Source organism: Corvus moneduloides, chromosome 1, assembly GCF_009650955.1.
Source record: "Corvus moneduloides isolate bCorMon1 chromosome 1, bCorMon1.pri, whole genome shotgun sequence".
Lineage (NCBI taxonomy): Eukaryota > Metazoa > Chordata > Aves > Passeriformes > Corvidae > Corvus > Corvus moneduloides.
In genome coordinates, this window is record NC_045476.1 from 71682448 (window position 1) to 71693906 (window position 11459).

The window sequence follows — 11459 nt, forward strand, 5'->3', positions numbered from 1 at the left end:
GATCAGCAATGACTGAAGGCACTGTGATCGGTCAGTGACAGACTCTCTTTTTTCCTCAGCACACGGCTGTATTTCCATTTGCTCTCCTGGAAATCCTTGCCTTGCCACATCGTTACCCAGCAAAGAAGAAGGGATTGGTCCTACTGGGATTTGTCGCTTTTCTGTATATCAGCTGGTAAGAATTTAGGTATTTTTTCCTCAAGTAATCTATTTGTAAAATAAGGCCAAAGGCTGTACTCTAGCTAAAGTTCCCACCCAGACATATGGAAGACAGCAGTCTGTTCCATGGAGAAATCATTTAAACTTCAGCTGAGACCCATGAAAACTATTTCCAAACACAGGCAAGGCAGGTTTCTTCAAACACAATATAGGTCCTGAGATCTTACATGCTCTTGTAAGGCCTCTTATAGGAAAGTAACTAAATTTCCATTAACTCAGGGGTACTTTGACTAATTTCTTCAGGGCTGGAGTTTTTGTTTTTACTGGTACCATCAAATTAACATCCACTTGCTGTCCTGCTCACTGCAAAAACACCTAATCCCAGAAGGTCTGGGGGTCATGGGAGCAGGAGAGATGTAAAACTCAGTTTGGTATTTGGCAGGGACACATGGCTGGTTTTAGAAACTTGAGACAGAAAATGATACTTGGAGCCAGGTGCAAACTGGTGGGTAGCAAGGAGGCATCTGCCCCACTACCGCCTCCCACTCCACCAGTGGACACTGCCCACATTTCCAGCAATGCACCAGTTGATCCCCAACCTGTTGGAGAATGATCCTGAGAGAATTAATTGTATCTAATCAGCATCTCCCACAGCTCATAGCCATCTGTCCACCTGCTCTGTGTGTGTCATGCACCCCTGGAGTAGGTTTGCTCATTGCATCATGGCTGCAGCGCTGGGATATGGAGGCACTGCCACACTGTGTAACTATGGGCAGCTGCCAACACTTTGAACCTCTCAGAGGATGCCTTATATTGAGACCCAACTCAGGAAGGGGTCTGTATAATTTCAGGGTATACTGTGATACAACTTTCCAGAGATGAGGAAACATCCAGACTCTAGGGTGGAGAATACAGAACACCTGTATAACAACAGGATACTGGTCAGCAAGGAAGTGACTTGTCCTCATGCAAAGACTTCTGAGAAGTCACTGGAACTATGAGAAAACCCATCCTTTCATTCCTACTCACCAGTTCTCACTCTCAGCTAGAGACCATCTTCAGCCCAGTGAGTGAACATCTGGAATAGAAAATAAACTGTACAGATGAAACACTTGAGTGACTTGAAACCCATCAGAGTGGCTGTGGAAGCAGGGGACTTCACTGCTACATTACATGAGCAAATTAGGAGCCATTTATTCTAATCCAGCCCAGAGCCTAATAGGATTACGACCATGGCTTCCTAAATTCCTTTTCTGTGTTCTGATTCACCCAGTTGCTTAATGCCAGCTTTGTTTTGTCTTATGACAACATTTAGGTTTTATTCTCTTTGAGACCAGACTGCTCTTACAGCCATGTGTGCCGTGCTTTCCCCTAAAATCCCTATCCGCTGAACAATTTCACCCCTCAGTAGACATGGTTCATATCAGGACCTGAATCCACACCGAAGGATGAAGATCAACACAAGCATCACCACATCTGAGGTGATCTTTTGTGAGTTGGTGCTGCACTGTGTTACCAGGGTGCTGAGTGGAAGGTGGCCCCTTAGAGTGTTTGGCCCCTGTGTGCCAGGGCTCTGATGACTGGATAAAATATATTAGAATGCCAATACTGTTTCCAAATCAGCAAGGGAACTCCTGCCTGCTTTCTTTTTGCCTCCTCTTCGTGGTTCCCTGCAAACTACAGGCAACAGCTTTCAACCAAAAGAAAAATTTTCTGGCCTGTTCACTGAAATCTTAACACAAGTACATATTTTACTGTTGGTGCTGCAACCTGGCAATTTAATAGCCGCATTTGGGCACCATATGTTCCACAAGCAACAGAGTCCTTCCTCCAAGCCTCTCCCTGAACTCTCTCTGCCACTGCAGCAGTGTCGATGGGCTGAGAAGGGGCTGGTCCCTCCGAGGCAGCAGAGAAACCGAGCAGCCAGTCACACCTTGCACCAGACACCTGCTTCTGAGCAGGGTTTCACTGTGGCTTTGAATACCCTGCATAGTCATTTATTTGGGTTTGAAAATACAGGTTGGAGTGCTTCATATGAGACACACCAGCTGGCCAAACTGCATCAAGATAATCTAGTTCTTCATTATATAAAAGAAAGGTGGTTGTCATTCTCTGTTTTACTGTTTGAGACACAATAAGAAAAGAGGAGTCCTGTGCAGTGAAGAACACATGCTGACATTTGCACAGGCTCCACTTAGCACCTGGACTTCAGTATTTCTGCTCAGCCTCTTAGGGGCCTTTCCTGCAGGCTTTTTTTTTTTTTTTCTTTTTTTAATTACTTAGGTGTTTCACAGCTCTGTTTGTTAGATGAAAGAATCTTGAATCATGAAAATGAGTCCCTACATTTAAATATTTCCATGCTCAGTCCAGACAGCTCTACTATCAATCCCCTCCATTTCTCCACTCTATCCCTTAGGTGAGGATTAGTACATCTCAATTTACAGGCAAGACAAAACCACCTTTTTATGACCCACTCCTTCCTTCTTTTACTAGAGAAAGGAAGAAACATCTTTTCAGCCTTTTTCTTTCTCCTTACCATTCTCCCATTCCTCAGTGTCACGACACAGCTTTGGGATAGTGGGGCAGCCTGTTTGTCGCTTCTCTTTGAGGCATGATGCTCAGCGTAAGGTGGCAGGCTGGTGCCATCAGAAAAAATTGTGATTGCATTCCCATGTTAGCACTGGTGGTGGAAAGTATGGCATAATCCTCAGATATGATTTTTTTAATTCCTTATCAAAAAAATGGCACATCCTGATAACAATCAATGAAGACCTACCCTATTTCTTAAATTCTTTACATAATCAATACAAATAAATAATTTTATTCACAATAAAAAAGTATTTTTCCTATACTTAGGATATAAAGATTACTTCTATATTCTTAAGTTCAGGCATTTTCTACCAACCACTCTTATGAGCCATAAACAATGAACGTATTACCAGTGAACTGACAGGCACTACAAGATATTTTCTGAGAATAATAAAGGCACAAAGAGAGGGCCCAATTAGAAGAAAAGAAACTCTATAAAGCAGGCATATTAATCCTCTTCCTTTTCCTTCTTTTCCAAACCAAGCTTTGCAAACTGTTCACAAAAGGGTGAAGCAGCCACATCTGTTTCCCACCTACCCATTCCTCTTCTCTTCCTCCTCTTAGAAAAGAAAAGGTGATGGAGAATTCCTATTGCCCTCTCACCCCCTGAAAACTTCTTTCCACTCCTCAAAACAGTGGTCAACAGCAGAAGGACTGAGACAGGGAGGAACAGCTCCATGTCTCCACAGACTCTAGGGATCTGGATAGGGGCTGAAAAGCTGTTGTAACTAAAGAGCAAACATATGTGAGAGCTTATTTGAACAAGCTTTTCTTAGCATAATCAAGAGCACATCCCTGTTCCTGAACATTTTGTGATTTTACTGTGCTTTTACTGCTGCTAATAGCCAATGCCACCAGGGTGACAGCAGAATATTGTGTGCATTTCAACCTGTACTGAAACCCATCTAATTTAGCAGTGGCTCAAGTGTGCTTCACAGCAAATAGGCCAAGTGCTGAGGCAATGTATCGGCAGCTGAGCTAATTTTCTCTGTATCAAGTCTGTTTTCATAACTCAGCCCTTCAGGAGTTGGAAATGATGAAGTGGTTCTTCTAACTGAATAGTCCTAACCAAAGGTAATTTCTCTCCTTCCTTGCCAGGGTTCTGTGGATTTATTCTGTAACGGGAGAGTGGGTATATCCTCTCTTTGCTTTGTTCAGCCCCTCTGGGCTAGCAGCCTTTTTTGCCAGTAGCCTTGCCATCATCATCTCCTGCTACAACTTTGGAGAGTTCCTCAACCGTATGATATGGGGTCAGTCCAAGTTTTCTTCATTACTTCTATGCATATGAAAAAAATACCCTTAAAATGAATTGCTGCGACTGCCCAGGCAGGTAGGGAGAGGAAGGGGGCGTGAGTACATTGGGGACGAGGGGTGGTGGTGGCATTTGGGTGTCAGATAGTAATTGTCAGGTCCTACCCACGTGCTAACAAATAGAGAACAAATTGGAGCAAGGATCCCAACCTTACCAGACAAAGTTTGGGCCAGCTTCCCCTAATGTGGTTCAAGAAGTAGCTCTTACCAGCATAATCACAGGCTTTTGAATTCCTGCCCAAAGAAGGGTCCAGAGGAGTCACATGTCTTGGACTAAAACTCTTACGCCCGCATCACATGTTGTTTGTGAGACTAGGGAATATCAGTGCTTACCAAAAATTTACAGGAATGTATTAGCATATCCAAGCAAAAGCACTGTGGCAGCAGGTCCATGACTTAAACAGCACTTTGGAAAATTTTACAAACTGCTGAGAATTTCTCCCTGGTGCTTTAGTAGTGGTATAACCAGTAGTGACCTAAAAAAAAAAAAGAAAGGCAGCTTCCTTGGGCAAATGGGCAGTTGGAGGGGAAAAAAAAAAAAAAAAGAGTCATTTAGGAGAGCATATTTAACAGGTGGAAGAAAGAGAGAACTGAGGATGCACCTCTGGGGGTTTGGCATGGGATACTATCATTATTATTATTGTTATTGTCATTATTATTTCTTCTGGTTTCCTCTCTCCTTTTTCATTCAAGATCGAGTTTTTGAGGATGAAAGTGTTTCTGTCAGGAAAACGTGTGTATTTTATTTAGGACAAATGTGTGAACATTTGCAATTTCTTAAACTGGCTTTCTGATGAAAGAAAAAACACTGCAAAAACACCTCTGAAAATAAATAAGACAACCTCCCTCTGTTCTCAGGGAACATTTGATGCCTGATCCATTTTGCAAAGTCTCACATGCCTGTCAAGCCAAAGAAGAGCGTCTGTAGCTAGTCTCTCACCATCCATACTCAGCTACCTAAAAGCAGCAGATCGGCTTTCAAATGTGCTGAATAACCAACTTCACTGCTTGCTACCTTTGCAAACAAGATGCTTGCTCTACATGTCCATGTTTAGAGATTTTGGCCGCATTCTATTCTGCATAGACATAATATGAGATGGGGATTGCTGGTAAATGAAAACAGATCTGCAACCTTTCTGCACTAGCTCTGGTTTAAGAGGCATCACATAATTAGTAACTATTACTAATCAAAGACCACATCATCACTACATGATGGCATAAGTCTTTATATGAGATATCAGATATATCTAGGTATCAGATTTTTTTCATCACTGAGTACATATTAGTAATTTTAGGCCTTGAGTATGCCTGCTGCATAAATTGGCGATAATCAGAATTAAAATAATTGGATTTCCAAAGTGTTAACTGATTGGACAAAATGTTGTGCCAAGCAGAGTTTAATTAACTGCAAAAATTAGATGCATATTCAACAGCTGACTAAAATATCGGGGCAAGCACTCAACTTCTCTGTGCATACAGAGAGGCTGAAAAGCACCCCAGTTGTGGTAGCATGAATGTAACCTCAGAGTATATATATAAACAATACACAATATTCTCCATTGATATCTGGTGTGCTCTTGCAATCCCTGGAGGCCTCATCTGTGTGGTGGGTCTGCCTCTCCATGCATACTTGGTATTTTTCAAAGGAGCCACAAAATCCTGGCCTTAACAATTACATGGTGTTTTCATCCATGTGCAAGACACTCCCCTTGAGTTACAGTTCCCCATGCTGGTGCCAAGTGTTTTTCCTGATCCACTTCCCAGCTGTGTCCACCCAAGAGAAGAGTAGGACTTTCTTAAGCTGGTATCAATAACGAAGTCCCAATAAGCCTTGAAACACAACCACAGGGAAGCTATTCCAATTACACAGTGCCACAGTCCAATTACACAATTACAGTGTGCCAGAGTCTTAATATATTCCTGACTGAGACAAATCTTTGGTTCAGCATTTCCAGGGAAACAAACCAGCTGCAAACTGAATGAAGACGCAATTCCAACATACCTTTGTTCCCACAGCAAAAATGGCTCTATGTACTTTTTTTCATCCTATCCTTTCCTGTCTCTCCTTCCCATCACAATAAGGCAGAGGATGCAGTTAAAATGATCCTGCAGAAAACAAAACAAAACAAAACAAACCCAAAAGCCAACCCCCCCACACAAGACAAAACAGTAATTGGTGGTAGAGGACAGACCTCCTTGTGTTCCATACTCTATGCCCTGCTCACCTCCTCCAAAAAGAAAAAGTACATGGAAGGGCACTTTTGATCTCTTTTGCTTCCTCCTCATTCCCCAAAGGCAGTTTGGGCTACAGGGTAAGTTATCTCCTAGGTTCCTATAGGCACATCTGAAAACACCTTCTCTAATAACACCTGAAGCCACCAAATGAGTAGACCTGCTGCTGGTGGGATGTGAAAAGGCAGATCTCTCTGACTGGGCTGCTGGCACCAGGATTCTCCCCAAAGGAAAAAATCTGGGGCTATTGCTTCTTTTCATTTCTTTCCCACTTGAATGAAGAACGGTTGCACAGATGTCTTTATTCAAAGGTGCAAGAAGCGATTAAACAACTCCACCGGAGTGGCAAGCCTGGCTCCCTTCTGGACTCACATCCTGTGGTAGACCGTAGGCTGCTAATGAAGCTTGCTCCACAGCACAGCATGCTTCATACAGACTCTTCCACACTCCCTTGTAACTCCAGGCCATTATTATTTTTCCTAAAACCAGCTACATAAATATTTACTCTTTTTCACACTTAAAGGTATATTTAGTTCCTACTTATTCCAAAGTCTGTAGATGGCAGCTTTCAGCTTCAAGCAAGTAAGTGTTAAACCTACATCCTGTGCTTGACCGAAAAGATGCAGTATAATTTCAGAGAGCTGGAAAATCTAGCCTTTAGAGTAATACAACCTTTTCTTTCCTTTTCAGGGTGCCAGACCCTAAATTCATTTTATTATTTATAGACAAACTGTTTCATACAGTATTGGAGGTTTTAAAAATGTATTATCTCTCATGTGCCTCTCCTCTCCCTCCCCTTGCATAGTTGGATTGGTGGTAACTAAGGCAACCCAGCTGCACAGCCTGAGAGGCACAGAAAATAGTACCAGTAATGACTTCTTTTTGTTTTAAATCCCAGAGTTTCTAGAGTACAAGACAATGTTGAGCAATAGAGAAACTCCAAAGAGGATAATTTGAAACAATGAGCTGATTCTTTTACTGCCATAAATTTACCTCAGCCAAGAATTTGGCTGCAGGGTCTGAGTACCAAACATGAGCCGTGTGATAGTTTCTCCCATTCCCGATGGGTGGAAAACATCACACAGGCAACTGATCTCATGTTTCTTTGACCAGTCAAAGGAGAATCCTCAAAAATAAAGCCAAGCAGTGTTCGCTTGGGGTTTGCTCTTGTTGGGACAACTAGATCCTTGGGAGAAATTTGGATCAAAGTTTTCCACATCAGACAGAGCAGCCTTTCAAGTGAGGTCTCTTATCTAGAACCAGCATTTGAAGATGGAGCACATTCATTTGTCTTCCATTTAACACATCTGAAAAAAAACCAAAATAACATTTATCAGCCACTTCATTTCAATACTCTGAAATGCAGGTGGAGAGGAGCTATAGCTAGCAACAGCTACTTGCTCCACCAGTGATTGAAAAGCCTCCTGAGGGATACCTGGCAAACCCCTTGCAAGGTTTTATAGGCCCAATGCCTGCCCCAGAGAAATGCTTATCCCCGGGTGGTGGAACTGTCCTTCGGGAGAGAAACTGGGGAGGAAGGGAGGCTGACAGTCAGAGTGGCACCAGCTCCAACAGACCCACCTGGACGCTTGCTGTCCTCCAGAAGCGAAAGCTTTGGCCAGCAGCTGGCTGACGAACACCGTCGGGGACAAAACAAAAGTTAAAGATATTATAATGCAAGGGATAAGGAAGCACAACAAGAATAAGAGCCATTGCTCTCAGGAAAAAGAGAAAACTTATGGTGGAATAACTTTATCCTGCTCAGTGCAGAGATGGATGTGCTCTTCCAGATTTTCGATGAGCTCTTAAATACCTTGGGAAGACATTGCTGAAACCTATTTACCTAAGGCTGAAATAAAGTTAAACAACAATCTTCTCTTTAGCCTGATTTTCCTCTTTTTTTTTTTGGAGTATTTTTGCATTCAATGCATTTTCCAGATTCATATAACATGTTTTTGCAACTGATTATTTTTCCTGAGTTTTATTTTTATATTTATGGGCTTTTGAAACCAAGCTCCCTTAATACCCTGTAGCCTTGGGAAATCCAGCCTATGTGGCAGCTCACAAATCTGTGCGATACAAAGCAACACTATAATAAGATTGAATTCTTGATGCTGTCATTATTCTGAGCAGCTGTTGAGATTGCAGAAACCCGAACGGCAAATAAAGGGATGCAAAGGGCAACTGTGTGGGGTATGAAGTTGTGCTACCATTGTACTGGTACAGGCTTATCAACAGCAGTTTTTGTATGAATGTTAAAATGCTGATGTTCTGCATGTACTTATTACTCCAGACACAGGTTCCACCCTTTGGTATTACAGCATCCAGGAGGGATTTTTAAACTGAGATTCCTTTCCAGAAGATTTGTTGTATCATGCCTTTAAAAACAAAGAATAAGAATCCAGAGTCTATCTATTCCTTTCAGTGACCAAATAATGTTTATATCCATAATTTCACCATATTGCTGATGATGAATGGAACTCAGATTTTAGAAGATTTAAATCCCAGAGTTTGCAAACAAAATATGAATATTTACTTTTGACTCATCCATTTGTCCTAGTTGTATCACAAACCTGTGATGGCACATTCATATTTGACATTTCACATTCTTCATATTTGTCACTCCCCAAAGCTGCAGAGATGACTCCTAGGGCAGAGATGACTGACTGTTCAAAGGAAACCTGCACTATTTGTCACCGGTCCTATTCTTGGTAATAAGTTTATCTGGTGATCCACTGGAGGCAGACTGGATCAGAGCCTCTGGCAAACCAGGGCTTAGGAATTCACCAGTGGAGGGCAGACATTAACAAGTGTGGGTTAACGTGTTGGTCCTGGCCTACCAGGCTATTTTTTTCTTTGTGGTTTATTTTTTTTCCACCCCCATAAATATCTGTTTGGTCAGTACACACCAATACAATACAGCAATTAGTATAGCAGAGCCTCTGAGGTCTACGGACAAGGAAAGATCATTTAAAGGAGAGTTTCCTGTGAGTGAATGATCATCAGCAGGGAAGAGAGGCTGAAACAGTGTGTTAGAAAAGGTACCCATAAATAGTTGATTATTGCCACACTGGGTGCCCCACAAGAGCACAACCTGTCTCTAACTGGTGCTTCAGAAAGCTGTGGTATTTCAGTAGGTCCTGTGCTGTCCTGACCAGCCATGTGAGGATCCTCCAGGTGCAGGGATTACTCATTTGCTGCCCTTCCAGACATGCTTTATTTTTAAAGCTTTTCACATACTCTTACAACAAACTAGTTTTGTTTGGTGGCAGATACTTTCTCCCACTGGCAAAGCACAATTATTCTCAATGGGTGTGGTCCATGGCAGATTTTGAATCATTCCTCAGTCATTGAGTAATCCGTTACTTGCTGGGGACATCCCAGGCTCATTTGACTTCTGCAGCACTTCAGCATTAGCAGCTGGTCCAAGACATGCACTCACAGTCTACTCCCACTCCCAGATGGGTAGAGTTCCCCAGGGATGTTGGGAGGCTGGGGCCAGTTTCACATCCTCCTCATGCTTGATGTGTGAAAGGACTTCTCTGCTGTGCCTTCCCCTACAACACCTGAATAGTATCTTCTCCTCTGTCTCCAAACAGGAGATTCAATAGTAATAATGGACCACAAGTGGAAAGGCAAGTGAATCCTCCTCTTGAAGCCAAACACTCTCTCCATGAATGCTGAAGCCATGAAGTAGAGGAAAATAAGTGCAGCTGTGATAAATCCTTTCTCCAATGCATTGAAGCTTCTGGTGAAGCCATTATGACATCAGACATATGGAAAACTGGTGGAAAATATGAAATGTTTGCCTCTTTCATGATAACTCTGCAATTGCTATGAATAAGAAAATTGTGTTCATCTGTTTACACAGATTTCTCATCTCTTGCACAACGTACGTGAGGATGTGTCCATGGTTAAAAGTCATCAATGGTAAACGCACTCCCTCATGAGCTTGGCACCACTCTGTAAAAGACCTGTGAATGCAAGCCAGCTCTTGTTTGGATTGCCCTTCATCAAGTCTGGAAAAAATTAAGAGGAGAGATAATTTTAACAGTGCTGTGACTTCCAAGCTAGCTAGATAACAAATTGGGCTAACAAGCACTGTAATTAGAAATGTCTGCTCAGAAAGTTCACCATGAAGCTGAGTTCTTCTAAAGAGAAACTTTCTGTAATATTAATATGCTTAATATCTCCCCTCCATTTTAACAGGAAATCTGAAGGCAACAGTTTCTGCCTTTTTCTTGGTTTCAGTTAATCTCACAGCAAAAGTAACCTAATTAGCAAAAGTAATACTGACTGTATGATTGCTTTGACAGAAAGCATGTTAATTTAAAGCACTGTTTAACATAAAGCTGCCTGCCATATAATTATACTCCATTCACATGTTTACTGATTTTCCTCAATATAGTTGATTTCTGTTATTAGCCTCAACATTTTTTTAACATCCAAAACACTGGAGATCTGCTTTGCAAACTCCAATAAACATGCAAAACCGAGAGTAGCATAAGTGTTCCTTAATGGTCAGTGTGAAAAAGAAAAATCTCTGTTATTATTCCTGCTTTCAAAGAGGATTTGAAACTAGTTGCAGTACTTAAATGTCTAACTCCATCCTCATTGCCAAAACCCCTCGCTTAGAGCTACTGTGCACACAGTTCACGGGGGTGATATTTTCACCTTTCAAATGCTGCTGGAGCTTAGTAAAAGCGAAACACATTGTAAGCTGCCTGTGAGCAATAAAAAGATAATGTGTATACATAAGATTGTTCTTCTCATGTGTTAAGCACCTGATAAAAATTCTAATCTGGGAAGTTAACATGCTAGGCCTAGACTGTAAACTAAGTGAACTCAATGAGAGACGTGCATGCATTCAGTAATTCCCAGCTTATCTAGATAGCTCGCTCCAGCTAGCTTCGCAAGGGGAATGTAAGCAATTACACATGCCCACACACAAACACACTCCTCCCTCCTTTTCTGTTGAAGCTAAAGCAGAACACAGAAAGAACTCAGCCGAAAGATGCTGGTCAAAGGAAATATATTGGAGAGACAGGCAGAAGAAAAACATGAAGGGAATTAGGGAAGAGAAAGTTACGGAAATTCTCTGTTTGTTGGGTATTTTTGTCCCTACCTCTTTGCTTTTTAAATTCTTTTATTTTGTACTGATAGTCCAG

The 11459-nt window shown here is 41.9% G+C and overlaps 1 protein-coding gene across 3 annotated transcripts in view; it reads left to right on the plus strand.

Annotated features, from left to right (window-relative positions):
• ADTRP (androgen dependent TFPI regulating protein) overlaps nucleotides 1-11049 on the plus strand; it is a 30608-nt gene extending 19559 nt beyond the window's left edge. For 2 of the 3 annotated variants that reach the window (XM_032115455.1, XM_032115439.1), the window contains 3 exons: nucleotides 60-175; nucleotides 3847-3998; nucleotides 9891-11049. In XM_032115455.1, coding sequence (XP_031971346.1) covers nucleotides 60-175; nucleotides 3847-3998; nucleotides 9891-9934 — 312 coding nt within the window. In that variant the 3' untranslated portion in view covers nucleotides 9935-11049. Of the gene's footprint in view, nucleotides 1-59; nucleotides 176-3846; nucleotides 3999-4917; nucleotides 7989-9890 lie in introns of those variants that run through there. The other variant, XM_032115449.1, reaches the window with a different exon arrangement.
• The last annotated feature ends 410 nt before the right edge of the window (nucleotides 11050-11459 follow it).